This window comes from Excalfactoria chinensis, chromosome Z, assembly GCF_039878825.1.
Source record: "Excalfactoria chinensis isolate bCotChi1 chromosome Z, bCotChi1.hap2, whole genome shotgun sequence".
Taxonomy (NCBI): domain Eukaryota; kingdom Metazoa; phylum Chordata; class Aves; order Galliformes; family Phasianidae; genus Excalfactoria; species Excalfactoria chinensis.
The window spans coordinates 24,622,998-24,647,407 of NC_092857.1; the positions used below are offsets into that span (position 1 = coordinate 24,622,998).

At 39.5% G+C, this 24,410-nt stretch overlaps 1 protein-coding gene across 1 annotated transcript; it reads right to left on the minus strand.

Annotated features, from left to right (window-relative positions):
- Positions 1 to 7,214: 7,214 nt before the first annotated feature.
- On the minus strand, positions 7,215 to 24,320 carry LOC140264533 (DNA topoisomerase 2-beta-like). The gene is made up of 21 exons (XM_072360386.1): positions 24,207 to 24,320; positions 23,997 to 24,111; positions 21,973 to 22,094; positions 21,017 to 21,165; positions 20,212 to 20,443; positions 18,506 to 18,640; positions 17,827 to 18,027; positions 16,547 to 16,742; positions 16,321 to 16,412; positions 15,523 to 15,678; positions 15,274 to 15,357; positions 14,151 to 14,348; positions 13,454 to 13,598; positions 12,755 to 12,923; positions 12,177 to 12,186; positions 11,008 to 11,201; positions 10,430 to 10,509; positions 10,007 to 10,117; positions 8,146 to 8,262; positions 7,571 to 7,668; positions 7,215 to 7,376 (listed from the first exon to the last, which is right to left on the minus strand). The coding sequence occupies exons 1-21, from the start codon at positions 24,318 to 24,320 to the stop codon at positions 7,215 to 7,217; spliced, it is 2,880 nt and encodes a 959-aa protein (XP_072216487.1).
- Positions 24,321 to 24,410: the final 90 nt, after the last annotated feature.

Sequence of the window (24,410 nt, forward strand, 5' to 3'; positions counted from 1 at the left end):
TTAATGTATGTATACCCGGCGTGAGATTAAGAAACAACGGTTCAAATGTTGGTCCAACCAGTTTATTATAAATCTTAATTAGGGAGATGGGGAAGGAGAGGATGGACACTATTATGATATAGGGTGATGGGGAAGGGAAGGCAGGCGATAGTAAAGATAGGAAATAGAAGCAAGGAGTCTTTGCAGGAAGCAAGAGGGAGATAGTCACCACCATGGATCCAGCGAGGTTTGTCATTGATCTTCATTAGTGGTGGGTCGTCAGGCGTTGTTGTTCCACTGATGATGACGACGACGATGGATGAATGAATGAATTTCCAATGGTAGCACCAACTGATTTATAAGTCCAAAGTGGTCGAGTCAGCTTTCTCTTTGGAGTGACAGCTCAAATCCAAAGTAGCTGAGTCAGCTCTCCTTGGGGTAGAAAATTCTGGCTTTGGGATCTCAGCAAAAACTCCTTTTGTTCCCATCTTCCGGGCCTTGCCAGCAGATAAGAGGGAGCAGGGATGCCCATCTGCATCCTGTTTTTCACAGGACACGATGGCATCATTCCCCAATTTTCCCATACCAAGCTGGAGCTATTTAGTCCCAGGCCAGATCTTCTACCCATAAACACTCCTGTGCACTCTGTTCCGGAAGCAAACAGCTATGAAGGAAGGTGCTGTCAGATGCCTACAGGGTGATGTTGATTGTCACACGGCAGCACCCATCACTTGCCTCCTCCATAAATCAGTGAGAGTCTCATCACTAGAAAACACCTCAGGAAGCAAGCTTTGAGCCAGAAAACAAAGAAGGGTTCTCACACCACCCCGTGGCTCAAAGGATGCTCAAAACTGAAGCATAAGTGACCCTCCATGGTGGTGAGGAAAAGAAAGAGAAAAAAAAGTAAGCATAAGGGAAAAGAGGGATGGGTGATAAGGGGGAGTTAAATGTTGACATCATCATCATCACTCAATCAAAACCTTGATTGATAACACCCTAAACATAAGGTTATAATTATTTTCAATCAATACATCTGCACTCATAAACTAAACTACTCACAGAAAGTCATTTACAGCTACAGTCACTTACTCCCATTGTTACTTGCTTTAACCTTTTTGCTGTTTTTTGTAGTAGTTTTTTTGTTTGTTTGTTTTCCACAATTCCACAATTATTACCCTCAATTACACTTCCATATACCATAAACATTTAACAATCACAAAGACAGTGACAATAACCAATAGTATCAAATAAAATAAATAAATAGGGGTATTTGTGTCAGCTGAGAGATATAAATACTAGTTTGGCAAGTTAGAGTACTGTTATAGTCTACAGAACTTTTCACAGGACAGTGTGTGTCGGACACCCCACAGTATAAACCACAAGAGGGACAATCCCAGAAACACATCTCTTATCAAAACTTAGACATTTTCCAACAACCATATTTTGTATGGAACTCCTGGGCTGATGTGACACGAAAAAGTATCGGTGCAAAGGACTTTGTGATAGATTTCTTTTGTGACCGCATCTAACAAATATTAGATGGGTCCCATTGTTCATTTCCCAGTTTTCTAGGAATTTGGAAACACCATGGAGGAGTTACATGCAAATCACAATCAGTTTAACCAAAAGGGGTGAAAGAAGGGGTCAGAAGGAATGGTCATTACCGTGCAGAGAGTACCAGAAAGCCAGAATGACCTGTAAAAACTCTGAACCCAATTGTGAAGTTTTAACGGATCCAAGGACTGATATCGATCACAATCCACAACAAACAAAACATAATACTATTGCTACCAAAATATGGAATCAAGAGGTATATTCAGCATTCCAGCATGATCTCATCTTCAATTTTCCTGTCACAAAACACAAATGGTTAAAGTCAGCTATCAGCCATTCTGTGCTCAGTAAAGGTCCCACGGGGATCTTCTGTCAAATAAAACAAGACAACTTGCCCTTTTGGGGCTATTGTAAATACAATTAAAAAATGAGGGAACAATCCAGCAAGAGTTGATTTTACATTTCTTTATCGGGGAGGCCTTAGCCTTCCAAGGATATTTGTTAAGGGATTTCATTAAGGTTAGGGAAACTGTCCTCAGGTTAGCTGAGTCAGTTGGCACAGGCTGGCCAGGGAGATGAGTGTTTCCCCGGCTTATCAGTAACTGTATTGTGACTCACAGGGGCAGTTGGCAGGAGTGGGAGGCCTTGGGACAGAAGGTGTTAAATCGAGGATCTTCTCCTTCTGTTGTGAGCTTTCTAATACATCCACCCCTCACTGCCTTCCCCCCCCCCCCCCCACCTCCCGCTCATCTGGGGGAGGGGGCGAAAGCATCAGCTTTCCTTGGGCTTCTTGAGCTTTTGTTCTGGCCACCAGTTAACTAATTTCTCTAGTCTGACTGTGGGTAATCCATTCATCACATCTCGTGGAACACCCTTTTGCCAGCCCAGCGTCCAGAGACGATTACGTTTATGACCAATATTTCGCCTGCCTGTTCTTCCTGGCAATGAGACCCTTCCAGTTTCACTGAGGTTTGGGCTAGGTGGCCTAGAAGCAAGGCTGACTGCTGCAAGCCTCACTTCCCTTGGCTCACATTTACTAGTGTTAGTAATCACCGGCCCATATTTTCTTTCATAATTAATTAATTCTTGGGCAACCTCCCCCCATGTCCATACTTTATATCCAGACTGCAGATGGTTAGGGGTTACAACTCCTTCTAATGCTGCCCGGGTTCTTTCTCCCTGAGGCATAGCCTGTATCTTTCCTTGTAATTGTATGCCTATGGGTTTCAGTGATTCCGGAGCCCCCTGATTAAAGGAGTCATCCTTTCAGGATCAACAGGCATCATCAGAGGTGATTCATGATGTGGCTGCAGCTTTCTATCATACATCATTTGGAGACAAGCAGCCTTTTGGACACTTTCCACTAATTGATCAGCTGGAAGTAATGGCAAGAGGGTGTCCCCTTTCTAGAGGGTTAAGACCACCTGCCCAATAGGCAGCCCTCTGCGTTAGGGACCAGGGAGCACGGTTGTTACCAGTAGTTCAAAATACTCCTGGACCCCAATAACCTTCAGCTTCCTTCTCAGTTAACATTATTTGGTCTCCACCAGTGAGACTGACTCTCCACACATATTCCGTTTCTGATTCTTTTGGAGAACGGCTAAAATCCTTTTTCAGTGTTGCTAATTCAGTGACAGAGAAGGGAATTTCTTTAACATTCATTTTAGGTCCTCACCATTATCAAATGCATATTCAGTTTTTATCAGAGGACGCAATTGGGTTGGCGAGTCCTCTAATTTGTCAAGCCCTTCCCTCATTCCTTGTAGTTCCTTCTGAGGAAAAGTTTTTTCTTGAGGCAAATTACGGACAACAGCATTGCTAGTGTTCTTATACGCTAATAGCTCCTTAAAAGCCATTTGCAACAAAACTGAATTACGCTGCTCTCTTTGTAATTGTTCCTCAAGGTTCGCTATTGGATTCTGCAGAGTTTTTACCAACTCTTGCATTACTTTAACTGATTCCTGTAATGCTTGTACGGTTTGGGTTTCTGCCGAATGCTTTTCATCTCGGAACTCCACGGCTGCTTTTAAAGCTGCACCGAGTACCGCACAAATACACGATTTTCCTTTCCCGGCTCGGGTACGAGCCCCATGTTGTAAAACACAAATGCGGTCTGAAACACTCTGCAAGTTATGCCAGTTTTGTCGTGCCCAATCCACCCCTGATAAAGAGGGCCGAGCACCGTGCTTTTCTAAGAGGTCAAATAGCACATTTTCACTTTCCATAGTGGCAATACTTTCACTCATTTCTCAATACCCTAAAGGATCTACACTAAGGGAAGAGAAGGTACGCTCCACTCCTTACCCCTCCCCAGGGAGGCACGCACCAATCAAACAAATGTAAATGCTACACTCATGCCTCCCTTTTGTTGAGAGGAGCACACAAAGACAGCAGGCTAAAACAACACCTTTGGGGTTAAATCGCCCCTTATTTTCCTGAGAGGCCACACAGAGGATAAAAACGGCAAATTCCGCACCTCGGTTACAAGACACCCTCAGTGCTTGCAACTCGGAGAGGTGCGCACAGAAAAAGTTTAAACAACGCAAATTCTCCAATCTCTCCTCCCTTACACAAAAGACCAAGAAGCACAATCAACACTTACAAAGAACGTGTCAACACCTCAATCGCTCCTGGCTATCCTGTCTGGCCAGAAAAGCTTCAAGCTTAAAGCTACAAGAAAAACACTTAAAGTTTCTCAAAAAAGGAATAAACTTCTTGGAGAGTAACACACGTTTTACCTCAAAAATTACCTCCTCGCTTCCCCAAGAGGCGCACACAAAAATACTTTCAAATTCCAAAATATGTTACAAGATACTTAAACCACATAATGCAAAATAGGCTTCCCGGGGAGGCACACACGTATAAAACAAAAGCAAATACTCAAAATCAATTCATACGTCCCCAAGAGGTGAACACAAAAGCAAGTAAAGTTTCAGAATAAGGAGCGGTCTTCCTGGAGAGGTGCTCACATCTAAGTTACCAAAACTGTCGCTCCTTGCAACTCCAGGAGGTGCACACAGAAAAGATTCAGGCTGTATCTGGGAGGACAACACTCTCACGGCGGGCATCCTGTCCGTGACGCCAATAATAAATGTCTCGCTCCAATCTGTAGGAGGGAGGCAAGGTTCTTTGATATGTGTATACCCGGCGTGAGATTAAGAAGCAACGGTTCAAATGTTGGCCCAACCGGTTTATTACAGTCCTGGCCGTTTTAGGGAGACGGGGGAGGGAAGGTGGGCGATAGGAAAAGTAGGAAATATAAGCAAGGAGTCTGTAGAGAGCAAAAGAGAGATAGTCACCACCGTGGGTCCAGCGAGGTACACAGTAAGGTCCGTTGCTTTCAGGAACTCGTCTGATCACCGCGGGGGATGGCAGAAAGTCAGGAAGCACTGCAGCAAGCCGGCCTTCCGAAGAGGTTTTCCCCTCAGGGAATTCTCCATCAAAGGTGTCTTTGGGAGATCGTCTCCAAAGATCGTCTCCAAAATCCCCAGTTTAGCGAGGGCCTTTTATCCCCCATTTCGGTGGGGTTGTTTTTCTTCTTCTTTGAAGTTTGAGGATGACAAGAACGCTCAGCATTTTTGGGAATGTATCTCGAACAAACACTGAGCTTCTAAACAAGCAGGTAAACGCTCTTTGTAAAATGGTTTAAAACCAGCTTTTGTGACATTCCTGGCCCACAGATAAGCCAGCAGGGGTTGGTGGTGCCTCTGTTTGCCAGACACAAGCATTATCGCCTTCTGCAGCGGTCAGCTCCTTCAAGCAGCACCCCTGAAAAAGACTGCTTGTCCTGTCTCTGCTTATCTTTGCAATCATAAGCAGGGATGGCACAATAGCAACCACCATTCACCCTCCTAGATCGTCAGCAGTCGCCAGTCAGAGTCTTACCATCAGAAAAGCCTCACAAAGCAATCTTTGAGACAATAAAAGAAAACCAGATCTGTCCTTTCCGGGGGGGGAAATGGAAGCGGATGGAAGTATGGTGCCGTTTTCAGTGTGCCGCCCGCAGAGTAGCCAGGTCCAGGGAGACCCCGCGGGGCAGCGGCTGCAGGCTTGGATTGGGCAAGTTTCGGCCGGTGGGCCGGCTTCGGGCCGGGGGGGGCGGCGGCGCGGCTGTGGGCAGCGACAGGATAGCCCGGCGTTTGGATCGCCGGAGGGCGTGGAGGGGAACCACGGCACCGCCCAGGGGGTGGAGGGTGCCGGCGTGATATCGCCTTGGGAGGCGGGGAGTGCAATCGTGGCACCACCCGGAGGGGCGGAGGATGTGGCGGCGAGATTCACATTCACCCTGTGCATGGTATAGACATGCAAGAGGGAATTAGAGCAGAGTGCTTGGAATATAAGTTTAGCACTGAGATGATGCATCTGGTGGGTCTTGATATTCAACCACGTGTTAAGAAACTATGGAATATGCAGAAACTGGCAGGAGCCTTCCAGTGGGTTCGGGGTGCTTTGGGGATACCTGCTCGATTGATGAAGCCCTTGTATGGTCAGCTAAAGGGATCCGACCCAAAAGAACCCCAAAATCCGTCTAGCGAAATGGCTGCAGCTTGGCAAAAGATCTTACAGAGCTGCATGGAAGGATCGCTTGCACAGTGGGACACTGCTCGAGGCCTTGAAATGGCCCAGCTAGCTCAGTTGGAAGAGCATGAGACTCTTGATCTCAGGATGGTGGTTTGGCAGGATCCCAACCGTAGTTCACAGGCTGCTGTCTTCACAAACCGAATGGTCAGCGTGCAGATGCTTGAGGTGATGGCTGTGACGGTCGCAGTGCACCTCTGGCGAATGATACCCTCTAACATTGTTGCTGACTCCATCTTTGCAGCCAAGCAGTTGGCCCGGATGGGCCGGGAGGGCCTCCCAAGTTCAGAGGCTGCTGGAATTTTGGAAGAGACCTTGGCCTCCCACACAGCTCCTGTTGCATCCTTATATGTGCGTGGTCACTCTGAGGTGCCAAGCCTTTTTACCAGAGGTAATGCAATAGCAGATACAGTTGCCAGCACTCCTGTCTTTGGCCTAGGGTCGCTGCAGATCTGGCAAACTGGTATCATCTGGGAGCCTTGCTTGTCTCCCCGTCAATGGCTGGCTATTGCTGTGAGTACCTCCTCTACTGTCATCACGGCCACTCAGCATGTCAGGTCTGGCTTGACTGCAGTCCGATACCATTTGGCAGCCGCTGCTGCTGTGGTCGGTTTACCCAGTCACGTTAAGACTGACTATGGGTCCTGCTTCACTTCTCGTTTTACTCAAGAATAGTTGGTGAAGACTGACTATGGGAAGTGGGATATATTTATTTTAAAAAAGCACCCGTGTGGCAGTCGGTCCCTCCGCCCCAACATTACACACACACAAGACGGAGAGTTTTCCATTTTTTAATGTTTAAACTTTATTTCAAAAAGCAGGTTTGCTGTTTGCAACCATGACAATTAAAATGTGCTTTAGCACCGCTGTCTAGAACATCTCTACAAGCCAGTCCGACAAATACATGACATTTCAATGAGTAAAAAAGAGCACAAAACTGTTGGTGTAAGCACAGAATGTTAAAATGCCCACACACAAGAATAAAACCCATCAATTACATTTATCACATAAGATAAGTCAAATGTCCAAAGGTTTGCGACAGAAGGGACCAAAAGGACAACACAAGATAGTCGCTGGAAAACAGTTGTGTGCTCTTTGGGCACTTAATTAAACATACCAAAATCATCATCTTCATCGGACTCTGCAAAATACTTCACTTCTTTGCTAGCCCAACCTGTCCGGGGCTTCGGGGCAGTTTCGGAGGCAAAGCCTGACTGGAAGATTTCCACATCAGAATCCTGGTCGAAAGCGGCCTTCTTGGGTTTCTTTGGAAAACAAAAGACAAATCCTTTGTGAAGCTCTGTGCGTTTTGCATCGTGACATTCAGTCCTGAAGCAACTCTTCTCTAACAGCTCTAACATAATCACAGCTACACCCCGGTTACTACATCAGCACCCCGCCATAAGAACATGCATCTTTTACTGAAGTGAAAAGTGGAAAGGACCATGAGAGGACTGACCTTGCACGGTGTTGATTCAGGTGCCTTCTTCCCAGGGTTGTAATCACCTTCATTTTCTGAGCCAGATGCTTTCCTTTTCTTTGCCCCTCTCCCTTTTCCTAGGTGAGAGAACATAATTTCAATAAAACATCAGAGTTCAGCACGCTGGAAAAAACAGCAGTGATATTGTTACATCTTATCACGTCTGTGTGTAAAGTTGAAATTCAGTTTACAGCTCAAGCTTCTTCTCAATAGGCAGAAAATACAACATAACAGTTGATTTTCTCAGTTTTATCTCTCTCTTTCATACTTCCTCTGGAGTTACCATTCTCTCATGGGGTTTGGAGTCATTAAATTCCCAACAGCGAAGGTCACTTAAGAAGTTCACAGCACTGACTGCCAAGAAACACCAGTGAACACTTTCTGTCATAGAACAAGCTCAGGGCTGAGTAATCTGCCGATGATTCATTTACTAATAAATCAGTGTGGTTCTTTTAGAGACTATCTCTGCTTCCCTTGAAATATAATCTTGAACCTGTGTTACAGAGAGCACAGACATCGTGTGATGCTAATCGACACCACATCTAAATTACTACCTTTGGGTGCCGCAGTCTTCTTTGGAATGCCAAATTCCAAATCCGAGTCAGAACTTACAGTTTCCATCTTCTTGGCCTTGGGAGCCCTTTTAGGTTTAGGTGGCACATCTACTTTTGCTGTTAGAAGTCAGAGATACCGAATGTGTTACATTCACATATTGCATAGAAATATCAAATTTTAGTAAATTACAGAATAAATGGCAGATGTTAAAACGAGATGAGCCTCCTACACTTGAGGAAAACATACTTCAACTTTTATGTTAGAACTGTGAGAAATAAACAGGAATCCTTACTGAATTTCTATTACTGCTACACAACCTGTCTTGCCATCTTTATAATACAGTACTTGTATTGCTCCGAAAGCAATGCCTCCTATTCATTCTCATGGAAATTACAATGAATACAAAGAGCTCAATAACACCATTCAATAGTGTTTTCATTATCTATGCCTTTTCACCGTCGATGAACAAGAGCTGTGCTGGTAAAAATCTGCCCCAGCAGAGGTGACCTACTGTCACTGTCAGCACTGCTGAAACGAACCCCTCACTGCCTCACTGTGCTCACTGTTTGGTGTCCATACACATTCAGCAAGTGTTGATTAATGTCAATGGGTGCAATTTTTCCACATAGAAGAATTCATTTCCACCCCTTTGCTTCACCTGCACTTCCACATCAGACACCGTTTTGTCAGACTGCCCCTTTGCTGCCATCTGTTACATTGCAATGAAATGGAATGGAATACTGCTGGGAAGGTTCAACCTCGGCTGCCACACCACCACCATCCACCTCTGATATCGCGGGCCAACGTAATAAAACAGGAGGCACTGGTCTCGGAGCAGCCCTCATACATTCACACCACGGAGAAGTAATGCACTCCACATGTTGGAAGACAATCCAGCCTTTAACAAAACCCTCTGCTTCGCTACTGACCTATGTGTAATCTGTCAGCCCTGAATACCTTAAAGATAAGGAGCATGTAAAAAGCTCCACATAGCAGGAATGTGAACACTGGTGAGTACTCAAGCTTTCATCTGTGATACTGCTAAGGGAATGTCTTCAGACAGATGAGTGTCTCCAGAATCTTTTTGGCAGCGTTGCCTTTAACTGCTCCCTGCTGGAGAATCAGTGTACTGCTTTGTGTGATGGATGATACCTACTAAGTAGTCCAAGTATCACGGCCTGCTAATATTAAAAATAAAGCTCTCTTTGGCATCAAGGAGAGGCTCCGGCAGCCTTTTAGATAGATCTTGAGAGTGAAGAACTGATACTTAGGTCGGAACTCGGAAGCCATATTTGAAAACAACAAATAGGTCTCTATAGATATCGCAATTAGAAGACAAAAGAACTATATTAGCATAAAGCAAGTCAGAGTCAGTTGATGCCAGAGATCAGAAAATTTCATATCAAATTGATCAAGGTCTGAGAAGAAATTTAACTCCTAACTATTCCTTTATTGTCCCTGGACTGAGAAAGGAATGTGGCCATACAGGTAACGAGACAGAACAAGCAGTCCTTCAGTATCAGCTTCCTGTCCTCCAAAATTCAAACTCTGAAGTCACAAAAAACCCCACGTACGACTGTTTGTAGTAATTGCTTCAGCTATACAATAGACATTCCCCTGTGAGGCACTCACCAGAAGGTGAGTGGATGGAACATTGCATGAACACAGAACTAAGGACATGACTAAAAGAATACCAGCTGAGTAATAACTAAGCTATTAAGTTATCACTACACTGTCAAAGAAATGGTGATCATGTACAGTTTGGGCAAAGGAGAGATGATGAAAACTGTTGAATGCTGTGAAGTGAATGGAAGTGAAGAACTTGAAAAAACTTGATTTACATTGTAATCCTACACTTACCTTTTTTAGCAGCTACTGTTTTACTTAGAATTTTCTCTGTTTCTTTTGAGGCGAAAGGTGATGAGAAAACAGGAGTAGAATCCTCCTCGTCACTGACCAATTTTGTTGTATCTATAACCACAGAGTATGTTCAGAATAAGATTTGTTCACTGCATATTTTAAATCATCCTGATCGCTTACAGTCAAGATCAATCTCACAGATACACCTTTCTGATACTACAGCTAGGCTATGTGTGTACCGTGTGCCTACAATACAAGCCATGTTCCTCTAAGGATCAGAACCTCTTATTTCTTTTCCCCTGCATAAATCTCAATGTCATTACTCTTAAGACTACTGCGTTAAGTTTCTATTTATGACATAAAACCCCGTACGTATTCTGTAAAAACTGCTAATGGTAATCAGATCAGTGAAATCAAGCTCACCATCATCTGTCTTCCGAGAGTAGGATGGGAATGAGAAAATGTTCCCAAAGTCTTGATTTTTCTTCTCTTGAGACATTTTTCTACTTCCAGACACAAGAAGAAATTGCATTAATTGCATTAACTCCATATTAAAATATGCAGACATTATAGCATCCATAAGAGATTAAATTATTGTTTTACATTCTAACACGTATCTAGCACTTCAACAGACAAATCCTTAATAAAATCCCTATCCTGTCATGCATCGTAACCATCTTAAATTGACAGCACTACATGTTTATCAATAAGTCTGTATACCTGTTGGTACAAGAAGGAAAACAGAAATTTTTACTAAATACGATTAACAGATGACATTACTGACACTCTATCACAATTCGGTGAGCCATGTCTTCCCTGCCCAAGTCAGTTGCAATGGTGAGATGATAATATACACTTTCATTCCTCCCCAGAAACATATACATTTTATTTTACATCTTATGTGAAGATTAATAATTAATATTCTGTCAGTTTTCTTTAGAGGTTTCTGTATTCCAAAAAAAATTATCTAAAAATATATACTGCTGAGTTACAGTACTTACTCTGGAGATGGCTTTATTATGAATGGAGGGAAGTCATATTCATCTTCTTCTGAACTGTCTGAGAGAACGAACTCCTTCTCTCTGTCATTTATAGGTGGAGAAACTTTTACTTTCAGCTCATCTAAATCATTCTTATTGTTGGCATCATCATCGGCATCATCTTCTTCTTCTGACAAGTCAAATGTATACTTGGGCCTCTCAGCTAAAAGGAAAATACATTTTTACATACTTCAGTATAGTTATGTTACCACATAAATAAATGCAAGGGGAAGTCACTCAGCAGGGCCTGCCTCAGATTATAAAAGAGTTTGAGGAAAAAAAAAAAAAAAAGTCTTGTTTGAGTCTAGAAGAACAGAGGCACATAATTTAAACTGCTACCAAACATCAGAAGTAGTGCGACCAGCAGGAGCAGGGAGGTGATCCCCCTGTCCCTCTGTACTCAGCTCTGGCCAGACCGTATCTTGAACACCATGTTCAGTTTTTAGTCTTTCACTACATGAAAGAATCCAGGCCCTGAAGCATGTCCAGAGAAGGACAACAAAGCTGTGAGGAGACTGGGGCACACATCTTATGGTTGAGAGAACTGGGATTGTTCAGTCTGCAGAAGAGGAGGCTCATGGGTGATCTGATCACTCTTTACAACTGCGTGAAAGGAGGTTGTGGCGAGGTGGGGGCTGGCCTCCTCTCCCAGGTAACTAGAGACTGGATGACAGGGAATGGCTTCAAGATGCACCAGAGGAGGTTCAGTTTGGATATTAGCAAAAACCTCTTCTCTTCTATTTTTATTAATTTCTACTCTAGTATTTTGGATAAGGTAAAAGATTTCTGGATCAAGTTACAAAATCTTTCACAGCAACTCTTGGTCTGGTCACTAAGGGCTTTTTCATAAACATCACAGTGAAGAAAATAAAATGCAAGTTAATTGCAGCAGATAGACCTTTCACAGATACACCTTTCTGATACTACAGCTAGGCTATGTGTGTACCATGTGCCTACAATACAAGCCATGTTCCTCTAAGGATCAGAACCTCTTATTTCTTTTCCCCTACATAAATCTCAATACCATTACTCTTAAGACTACTGCGTTAAGTTTCTATTTATGACATAAAACCCCGTACGTATTCTGTAAAAACTGCTAATGGTAATCAGATCAGTGAAATCAAGCTCACCATCATCTGTCTTCCGAGAGTAGGATGGCAATGAGAAAATGTTCCCAAAGTCTTGATTTTTCTTCTCTTGAGACATTTTTCTACTTCCAGACACAAGAAGAAATTGCATTAATTGCATTAACTCCATATTAAAATATGCAGACATTATAGCATCCATAAGAGATTAAATTATTGTTTTACATTCTAACACGTATCTAGCACTTCAACAGACAAATCCTTAATAAAATCCCTATCCTGTCATGCATCGTAACCATCTTAAATTGACAGCACTACTTATTTATCAATAAGTCTGTATACCTGTTGGTACAAGAAGGAAAACAGAAATTTTTACTAAATACGATTAACAGATGACATTACTGACACTCTATCACAATTCGGTGAGCCATGTCTTCCCTGCCCAAGTCAGTTGCAATGGTGAGATGATAATATACACTTTCATTCCTCCCCAGAAACATATACATTTTATTTTACATCTTATGTGAAGATTAATAATTAATATTCTGTCAGTTTTCTTTAGAGGTTTCTGTATTCAAAAAAAAATTATCTAAAAATATATACTGCTGAGTTACAGTACTTACTCTGGAGATGGCTTTATTTTGAATGGAGGGAAGTCATATTCATCTTCTTCTGAACTGTCTGAGAGAACGAACTCCTTCTCTCTGTCATTTATAGGTGGAGAAACTTTTACTTTCAGCTCATCTAAATCATTACTACTGTTGGCATCATCATCGGCATCATCTTCTTCTTCTGACAAGTCAAATGTATACTTGGGCCTCTCAGCTAAAAGAAAAATACATTTTTACATACTTCAGTATAGTTACGTTACCACATAAATAAAAGTGGCAGAGAACATACACGTCATATATTTTCATTTGTACACAATCTAATTATGTAAAAAACAATCGATTTTTTTTCTACTCACATATTCAACGATTTAGATCCCTCCCCCTCAAACCCATATGTAGAAAGCAGAAGATCCCCATCTCAAGAGAAGCAGAATACTCTACAGAAATTTCAGTCAGTTACTACAACTAGAGAACCATAATAGACGTGTCCACATGTTTAACTTGAGCATTGAATACCTCTGCTTTTAATTTCCATGTATGCTGAAAGTAATACAGAAGTGTTTGGAAGTATTTCTGCACATCTCTTTAAGGAAGAAATCAGATGAAATACTCATTGTGGTATATTTCCCTTCTCATAATGTGTTAAAAATACGATTAATGCAAAATTAGTACTCATTCGAGCTTAATGATGACTGCGTAAGGATATCTCACCAGGCTCCTCCTTCTCTCTCTTCACTTTAACGATTTTATCTGCTGGGGCTGCTGTATTCACCGAGTCATCCCCACCACCGTCAGCTTGCGCACCACCAAATTCTTCATCAAATTCTATTTTTATTGCTACAGCATCAGCATCACCCTAAAAATATTAACAAGTTGGTCAAAATAAAATTATACCTTTATATTCCAACAATAAATATTATAAATAAATAACAACCGGTGGCGCACAGTGTTAGAACCGCCGCTTGCAACACTGGAGGCCTGGGTTTGAATCCCCCCTGTGGCGCAAGTGGTAGAACTGCCGCTCTGCTACACTAGAGGGCTCAAATCCCAGGAGTTGGACTCGATGATCTCTAAGGTCCCTTCCAACTCGCACGATACTGTGATACTGTGATAAACTGCAATACAATTTTTAGAAGAGAATAAATTAAAGTAGACTATTATATTGCCAATTTTAATAGTATTGGAAGGGGAAAAAAAGCAACAAAAACACTCCAGCAATAAGTAGTCATAATAGGCTTTCAAATATAAAATAAGTCCAGCATTAATTTCTTTACACATTAAGTTAGAAAAACATCATACGTACATACAGTACTAATGGGGTCTAGTGGGATCTAGTCTTTGGATTTGCATTATCAGCACGGAAAAATATAGCAGTTAAAGAATGTAACTATAGCAACAGTTAGTTTACCTTTTGCCTTTTCAGCAATTTCCTACTGGCATCAGCTTTCATGGCAGATGTAATCTGTGGAACTATTCTTCTCCCAAATGGTGATGGCATGGTCTCTTCCAACTGAAGCTTCTTCATCTTGGGTTTGCCAACTTCACCTTTTATTGGCTTGCCAATCATGCCAGCCAGAATGTCATCTCTTTCCTGTGCTTCTACTTTCTAACAAAAAACCAGGGGCGAGAGGGAAACATGTTCATTTTCAGTAAAGGCAAAACATGGTGCTTTTTCAGTCTTTTTTAACATGGAGTAGAAGACTGCCCTTAATTGTCAGCTGAATTATAGCGCACCTTTTACTAATGGAAAATCAATCACTTAATCTTGGTAAATTCTTCCCTACTTCATGTGGTTAAAAGCTACGCTTTTTTTCAAGCCCAAACAAATGAAAACTTTTGGACACTCTGGAATATCTTTCTTTCATCAAGTTCCTCTTCCTCACGTGTATCTCCAGGTACTGATATAACTTTTCAGTCCTTCGGTGTTTAAAGCAAGCAGTGAGCTTTTAGATTAAGTTTTATAAGGCACATTTTCCAGTCCTTTCCAGTTTTTTATTACAGAAGTTGAGGTTTCAGCACAGAATACTTCCAATTGCATCTGCACCATGAAGGTGCAGAGAAATAAACATCTTATTTGGATTATCCTGTGTTACTTCAAAAGATTACATCAGCCATTTTCAGGAAACACTGAAGGCTGAGGCTCAGCAATCATCAATACGCCTTTACCTTTTTGCCAGAGGTACTAATGAGGCAAGGTAAAAGCCTTTTGTCTAGCACTTCTGGTCTACATGCTTTGTTCCCAAATTTGTGGCTTTACATTTGATAATGCTTCCTCACTTAGAATTGCTAGTTACTACTCCCAGTTTTTTTGACATTTGAAAACCAATTTGTTCCTGGTAGTTTTTCTTTCACAGACTTGGGAAAAGCACTGTACTGTACAAATACAAGAAAGAATCCCTGAGAACAAAACAGATTTCCCACTTGCCCCTATATTTGGAGAGCAATCTGCTTTTTGTTTTGGTTTGGTTTTTGTTTTGGTTTGTTTTTGCTTATTTTTAATATCTATTTTTAGAAAGATTTGTAAAACATACTTCAAGCTCTTCAGCAAAAGCTGCTAAGTCTTCTTTCCAGAGATCTGAGGCAGATTTCCTTTTCAGGTCATTTAGTTCTCTCTCCTAAAATGTGAAAGTAGCATATAAAATATAAGTTTTTACGTTATGAGTTGGCTGAATCATAAGTTACAAGTAACTTAGTAAATACTGTCTGAACTGAACATTCACAATTGGGCACATCCGTAATTATTAAATCATTTCAAAATAAGCCTCTCACAGTGTACCAACCTTTGAATCTCTGTGCTTAATGAGCTCTTCCACTTTCTCTTTTGTGAGAGACCACAGAGACATGTCTAAGATATAGTTAAAATCAGGGCCAGAAGTCGATCCAGAAGCAGAGGAAGCATCATCATTTAGGTTTTGTGGGTCCTCCTCTTCTGCTGCCTAAAGTGAAATATTCAGAATTAGACAGATGAATAATCTTAGCTCTGTAAATGAACAGCAGCAATTCCCCAAAATACCCTGATGGATTACTAAGGTGTTTCCTCGTGCATTCAGTAACAAGGAATTTTTTCTTGTCTTTTCCAAAAAGCCATGTTCCTGTCATTTCTTATGGCTGGACTGTTTAGTCATTGATGTAAGAATACAAAGCTGAACCTAACATTAGCAATACGCACCGTATCCCACTGGCTACAGAAACTTGTATTTTCCTAGCTATCTCACACAGGATGAAGATCTTTGCTCTCTGGACATGCACGTACATCTGTTTCTTTAGAAACGAGTACAGTTTTGTATAGCAGTATACAAAGTGCTATAAAAACCCTGAATGTATGAACTTCTCATTCTCAACCTTTATATCATCTAGTTGTCTTAGAATTATCTATGTGGAATACCACCATTATGCAGCAATATTTGTATGTAAATTCGTATTTGTAAGAATGAAAGCCAATAAAAAGTAGTAATGATTAATCTTGTTAAAGTGTTGTGTCATAAATTAATCAGACTACTACAAAACCAAACATCTTGATAAATGAATATCATTTATAACAACAGCATCAAATGTATCCAGAGATTTCTGATCCTCACCTTTTCCTGTGCTTCTTTCCAAGCTTTAACTGGATCGGATTCATAGCCCCTCTGAACCAACATTTGAATCAAGTCTCTTTTTGATCTATTCTCTACAATACAAACAAAAAACCAAAGTCAGTAATCGGTATTGTGAAAGTCAATGTCTTACATACAAATACATTTTACGACATTTAAATCACTTCCAGATTTCTCCCTGGTTCTATTTTAGAGAGTGTTAACTCACCTATGGCAATTTTCCCTTGTATCTTCTCCAGAATGAAGCGAGCTTGGTTGTTTAGCTTTGTAGATTCAGCACCCAGCATTCCCACAAGCCATTCCTTACGTAAACTATAATAATGTAATCGCAAATCAAAGAACTCCTTCAGAATGTCTTGCACAGTTTCATACTTCTTTAAACATCCCGTATGATCAAAGAGCACCTACAAAATAGATAACATATGGCTTGAAAGAGATTTCATAACTCAAGATTTTTAATCTTCCTGTATGAGTTTATTTCTATTGCTCTCACATGCACACTATATGAAGAATAGCATTTTGAAGACTGAGAGCTCAAACCTTCCTCTGGGACTATATAGCACATAGCTAGATAGATTATACTTTTAGTCACAAGTCAACTTAACATAAGATTTATGATTATATCTTCAAGCAAGAAAGCCCTGGAGAGGACACCAAAATTCAGATGAAACTACAATTCTATCTAAATTCACAACAACAATAATAATAATAATAATCGTATAACAGTTGAAGAGTATTTTTTATAATCTCTAACCTCCAGTGTGAAAACTGCCACTTTAAACATCTCAGAAATCCTTCAAGTACAAAGAAATAAATCATTTTTACTTCACAGGCAAAATCAATTCTGCCTGACTTCTGACACCTCCAGTTCAGACATTTATAGGTGGACTAGTCACCCTGGGCACCCCTTTCTAGTCAGCTGAAAGAAATAAATCCCTCTCTAGGGGAATTCATCTGTCTAAAGTATCTGTTTGGTAGGTGGATGCATAATGGACTCACACAGGCATCTAACTTTTTAACATGTTCACACCAGGACAGATTGATTCCTACACAAATACAAGCCTTACAGAGAGATTCTAGCAGTAGTCCCTACACTTACTCGAACCTGTGCAAAGTACAGTCACCTTGATCTGGTGCATTTGCTTTTCAAAAATAATCTACACAATAGATTGAGCAAGGCCATTTACAACACACACATGTGTGTATTTTTGCTTTGTGATAATGTTTGAAAGTAGTACCTGCCATAAAAAGACTAAAATTCTAGACAATTCCAGTGAACTTTCAAAATTCAAGTAGCCCAACATGGTCAAAAAAGCAAGACGTGCATTATCTCCAAGACAACTGAATTCAAACAGTTCACAATTACTTTTTGTCAGCAGCAAATATGAAGAAGAGACTTGTTCATTTATGCCAAAATCACTACAAAAACATTCAAGTTTACAACAAGCAACTGTAAATATTCTGATAGCCAAACAGAAAAAAAGTTACCATAGAATCACAAGTAAGACTTGTTTGAAGCTTAAAGACTTCGTGCAATCCAGCAGCTTCTGCCTCTGCAAGTTTTTCTTCTGTCATCTTCACAACAAATTTCACAGTCGTATCAGTGTGGTATTCCTTGTAGTCACAAATTAATGCTGGAGTTTTTTCAGTTCCATTCAACAGTGGTTCCAGAACCTGTTCTCTGTACAGCTATTAAGAAAAAGATAGCAAAAAAACAGAAACACTTATTTCAACTTCTTTAGATTCCTCATTCTTTAAACCAAGCTCACAACCAAGCTAAGATTTCAACTTGTGTACCACAGCTGAAGCCAGTGATAATTTACTAAACCAATATAACCTGCAAAATGAAAGCTGGGATTAGAACAAACATAAGAGCCATTCTACAAGGTCAAGAAAGTCTATTTAAAAATAAATAAATAAATAAAAAGATGGGGGGGGGGAAGGGAAGGGAATTATGTATTAACTCAGCAGAAGAAGCAGTGATTCTTTGTAGTATGGACAGTAGATGAGATGGTACAAGTAGAACCCTCTTTTACAAAGGCAAAGAAAAGAATGAAACCATGTTTCTTTCCAAGTGCATAAAATGATCAGAAGTGGACTAAAATGTTCTCCTGCGTGTAGGATAAAACTGTTTAATTTAGAGCTTTTTTTCTTTACTGTAACTTACCTGGGTCCATGTTCTTACAGGTAGCTCTGTAATTTCTACAGTGTTTCTGTCCACCACAAATATTTCACCACTGACCACATACTGGTTTTGACCAAGTTCTTGAATGGTTCCTCTGAAGTTTTTGTAGTTTGGAAGCTGAAATTGCAATAAAAATCAGTGGGATACTAAGAAACTTTGTAATAAGATACGGAAGATATTTGTTTTTCCCCATGCACCATACAGCTATCACTTTATACTGTGCTAATCCATCAACCAGCCCCTCATGCTGGTAATAATCTTACGTCATGGTTTTATCATTACCAAAAAAAGCCAAAAAGATACACATGTGCAAGTGACAGAAGCAATTACCTTATTACCTAAAGAGTAGGTACATAATTAAGATGTAGCTGAATCCAGAAAGGTGGAATTTGTCTTTCTTTGGTTTGTTGGTTGTGAGATTCTTTCTGTTTGTTTTGAATTTTTTTTTTTTTATTTAAGTGGCATTTTTTTTTTTTTTTTTTTAATTTGGATTTCCTTTTGTATGATTTTTTTTTTTTTTTCCCAGAAAACAGCAAACACAGCTAACACCGGACAGAAAGTGCATAAATACCCCAGTCTCACTCTAAGTTTACATCGGCACTAAAAGAAATGGAGAAGCTGGGCTACCTTCCCTAGTCATTTACTTTTTTTATTCATGTGCTGTTTGGCAAAGATAGTGGAACCCATTCAGTTTAACCATCAACTAATGTGGTGACAGACTTTTAATTACTGTTATTATTTATTTTAACTGAATTGATTCCCTTACCCAGTTTACCATGCAGCCACAAACACATACCAGAATACAGAAAGGAGACTAAAAGAGGCAGTTTTGCCTCCATCTATCACAGTGAGGCTTCAATTGACTTTGAGACTACACAGAAGGCCTAAGAGTCCTAAGGGAAGGGCAATGGATTGCATTAATTAAAAAAATTCTAATTATTGTTCCCAAGTATTTGAAAAAGAAAATTCACTGAGTCATGAAAACTGATATTGCACTCTCAGAGGCAGTGAAATGTGATCTAAGTAGAGATGTTTCTGCCCCTAGGACTTAGACAACACAAAGTAGCAATACCCACTTATCAATTAGTTGTAAAGGTTAAATAGATTACGTTAGCTGTTGATTACAAAGGTTCTGGGTTCACACGAGTATTCTTACTGTGCAAAGTGTTTTTGAAATATACACCACTTCCAAGAACTTCTTGTGAAATTTTAAATAAAGGAGCAGAAGCTACGTACAGTTCAGCAGCTGCTGACTTTCTTGAACAGTGACAATGCCTTCTCCTATGCTTACAGATGTGTTGAAGATTTGGATAAGATGGTGGAAATTTTATATTTGGCTGAAGATAAATACTTGCACCTCATATAAGAAATAGCAGCACAACTTTCTACTCTACTCCCATGCAAAATGACTATCTTTAGGACTTGAAACTTTGAAGTCTTACTGTCAACAGAGAACAGAAAGTCCTCTGAAATAACTGGAAATCCACAAATTGCACTGTTTCTTTTCTTCAAGATGAACTTCTCCACATCACTTTCCAACAGTCAAGTAAGGCAAAATTACCAGACAATTCAACCAATTCAACTACTTCAATAATCAAGCATTCATGGAGGTATATGACTACATTTCCTAAGCACAAAATTAGATTTGATTACCAAATGGATAAAATGCTAGTGTATATTATTTTTACCATGGGATGGGGATCTAAGCCATCCAGCATTCGTCTGACGTTGTTTACAATCTCTCTGGTATCATAGTTTGGGAGTTTGCAAGCACATCCAGTACCGATTCCTTCAGCTCCGTTTACTAAAACCATAGGAATGATGGGAATATACCATCTAGGCTCTACATGTTGGTTGTCATCATAAAGGAATTTCAGCAAGTTGTCATCCACTGATGGAAAAAGAAGCCGGGCTAAAGGGCTTTAAAAAAGAAAGAAAATAAAAATCTGTTTAACTGGAGTCCCACTGGTTTCATGTATAAGTGCTTTAACCCACAGAGTGTCCAAATATGACCTATTTTTTTCATCTCTTCTATTCTTTGCCATTCTGAAGCTGAAATTACAATGTAATGTCGCACCTCCTGAGAAAACAAAGTTCTTCCCAATAGAATGGCATACTAATAGCAGATGATGTCTGCTTCCTTCCCAATTATGCATGTACATAATACACTAACAAATGATCACACAGCACACAGACCTAAGTCTACAGCATTTTCAGTCTTCATCTTTATAATTCAAAGTTTAATTCCTTGAAAGCTACATTTTCTACAGCAGTTCTATGCGTAGAAAAAATCTGCAGAAAACTCAAGATGGAAAACCACACTTACAAACATAAGGCAAAATCTGAGCACTAACAGCTATCAAAATAGACTAATCTCCTATCCCTTTCACATAAAAAAAATACAAATAAATAAATAAAATCCTTTACTGTTGTGAAAGGACTACTTCAGGAATAAAGCTTCTCAAAAGCTTAAACCGTTGACAATATCTTTACCTTAGCATAGTGAAAATACAGCGAGAGCTGGCAGCATCCTTTCCACCATGAAGCCTGGTACCAAACTGACCAATAGGTTGTAGAAGATTAACATTGTTACTTCCAACAAAGTTCTGAGCCAAGTTGACAATAGTCATCATTAATGCTTGCTGCAAGAAAATACATGTTCACAGAGATAAACATTAGAAGTACACTCTTTCCTAATCAGTCAATAATGCAGATTTTCAATGCCCAGGAATTCTGTGACTGGCCTGACCTCAGTTTCAAAGAAGTCAGCTTGAGGAAGAAATATAGCCTAGACTATAACTCTATAACTAGAGCTACTGGCAAAGCATAATGCTCCCTCTTTCATAGCCACATTGCCTCCCTGAATTAAATGTCCTTGTACTCAATGCTTAGAAAAACCCAAAGTTTTCTCGATTTTTTTTAACGCACTTTTCTGGAGTAATTCAAGGGGCAAAAAATGATTGCACCTGCTTTCTCTTGCACAAACTACATCTCACTGCATTCAAAGGCAAAGATGAAAGGATGGAAAGAGAATGAATATGGCAACTCGTGTTGATATTCCAGATAAACACAAATAAACAAGAGTAAGAAATAACCGTTGTTTCAATCTTGTACCAGGTTTTGGAGAACACTGTACTCTATTTTTTGCTCAACACCAAAAATTTCCATTGCACATAGTTACTATGATTGAGAATCTGGAAGAAGTTTACTATGGAATTATTTACTTACCATTTCTCCATAATCCATAAACTACGTGGTAATACCACCTTGCATAAGGACTTGGAAGGAATGGAAATACATTTTCTTTTTAAATTATTTACTGCTTGGCTCAAACTCTTTAGAATTAAATCTGTAATTACTACTTTGAGTCAAAAGATTCGGAATTTTAATACAGTAAACATTGTACACAGGCTACAAATTCTCACAGCTTTTCTACTCTTCGTACTCACCTCCCCATAGTGATAAGCTGACATTTCAGCAACAGAACCAGCCAGCTGAGCAACCTTTACTTCACGTTTATCATTCCTCTTAAAGCAAGTGAACAAAACTTTGCGCTGCCCTGGTTTTAAACCTAGTAAGAAGAAGATGCCATTTTCAACACATAAAAAAGCATTGGTTTCCAAGGAAAAAAAAAAAAACAAAAAAACAAAAAAACTTGATTTTGCTTTATTCTCATCTCTAAACTCTGGAAAGAAGCTTCAACTTTAGAGTAAAATTATAATTTGAACAGAATAAATTCTTTTCAATTATTGTAAAATAATAGAAATAATAATAGAAATGATTATTATAACAAAAAGTCACCCAAAGAGTGGAAACTTCACCCTTTGAGCCAGTAGCACTCAACACTATTCTAAGAAGTATAACTTCATCCTAAATGTACCTCTGCAAGTTAATAGTTGTTTCTTTCCAGTATAGCAAGCAAAATCTTTTTCCTAAGAATCAACACAAATCCAGCAGTGACAACTGTAATTGTAGCTTACACTTCTTTTAAAGCACTCTGAAAGTTAACTATTTCTGTTAAAATAAAAATACATGCTATTTCTATCCCTTCTAGATCTTTTACAGTTTTAAGAAACCATTCTCTTTGATCTTTATCATTTAGGTACACTTGATGGACCTGTACACTTGAAGTACACTATCTTTGTGGAAGGAACCATATAATTTTTCTGCATACCACCTGTAACTGATAACCAAAACATGCTTATTCATCTATTCATTGTTTCAACTCACATACGCTACTAAAATGCATTTAAATACGCATTACTAACCTAGGTAAGAGCAAAAGTTGAAAAAAAAAAAGACATGACTTCAGTCTCCGCTTCATTTAGGTACATAAAATCTATTATTTTATTTATTTTTAAATAATGGGTCTGTATCATGTTCTCTAGCATAATGACAGTAACAGGATTTCCTTCACAGAGGAAAATCACCAGGAAATAAGAAAGCTGTAACTGTTAAGAGATGGTCAAAATTTTCTTTTTCTGTATTTTTTTCTGAGATTTGCCAATTGAACACCCTGTTGTTTACCACCTGTGATAGTGAAGAACAGAATCTGACCTTCCGAGCAGTTCAGACATCCATGATCAGAAGCAAAATTAGACCCAAAGCTAACAGTGACATGAATAGCAATTATGTATGTTTACATCTTATATACATATACACATAGAAATTAGATTGCATTATGTATACATGTTATTTATGTGTCTATAATATAATATAATACACGTGTTCCTCATAGAAAGGTTCCCTTCTAGTTTTCTTACACTTCTGTACAGATAAATGCTCTTGCAGCATTAGATATTTTGGTGTGAGCTTGTAGCATCAAGAATGCTGAATACCACGGCTATAAAAAGTTTGTTGGAAACTGGAGATAAATGCTTTTTCTTTTTTGTCTTATGAAACCTCGAGGTCTTTTTTACCATATCTTCGCGAGCATATTTAGACTGACAAAAATACAGGCAGAAATTTCTGTTCATGCTGCCTGCAGACAGCTTTACACATGAAGCACAGACTGTGCAGTAAGAGCTGCTTCTTTTCATACGCCATTGCAAAGGAAGAGTTAGTAAATCTGATTTAGAGAACCATAGGATGACTGCATGAAGGATCAGTAAGCACTAAAAGAGTGTTTGTGCTACACGATGGGAGAATACATTTCATCCTTTCATTTTTATCTAAATTCAGATGACAACTTGAATTGTAATTATTAAGCACTTCAAAGACTTGCTTTTTCTGACTGCTTAAGTAGAAGCAAAGTACTTGTAATGTCCAGGGTTAAGCTTAAAGGCTACAAAGTATCAGTTTAAACTTCTTCCCAGAAGAACTGTCACAAGTCCTCAGCATATAAATGACAACAACAAAAATACAGAAGTCTTCTAAACTCTGTCTAAATAGATTGGCTTTCAAACCAAATCACAAGTTTAAAAAAACAATAAAAGAGAATATTCCAACAAATCATCATAAACTGTCAGCTTACCATCAACAAGGGAGGGAATAGATCCTTCGTTGTCTGAATTTGAGAAAGGGATCGTCTCCTCGTTAACGATGTCATCGTAGGTCAAATGTGTTGTCTCTGGACTATATAAAAATGGCTGAAAAAAACCCACATACATTATTCACTCAATACAAACACCTTGTTACATTTAAATCTCATCCACAAGATTTGTTACTATTCTTTAGGACTCACTTCAGGACGGCCATGTAGCCAACCCTGCTGACTGTCCTCCATGAAGTCTGTTAACCATTCTTTTCGATCATCAATCTTCTTCTTACTGAACGCCTGAAAAAATTTCAGTTTCATAATATTGTAAGTGTAGATATGTTTGTATAAACATATAAACAGATATGTTTGTATAAACACCCAGAAAACAGAGCACAGAAAGTTCTGCTC

Bases quoted from the DNA above. Each gene is read 5' to 3' on its own strand.
- LOC140264533 (XM_072360386.1), bottom strand. From the start codon at position 24,320: ATGAAACTGAAATTTTTTCAGGCGTTCAGTAAGAAGAAGATTGATGAT. The intron at 20,444-21,016 runs GTAAAGATATTG...TCTTTTTTAAAG, and splicing joins TGTATTTTCACTATGCTAAG to CCCTTTAGCCCGGCTTCTTT. The intron at 18,641-20,211 runs GTAAAAATAATA...TTGCAATTTCAG, and splicing joins GCTTAGATCCCCATCCCATG to CTTCCAAACTACAAAAACTT.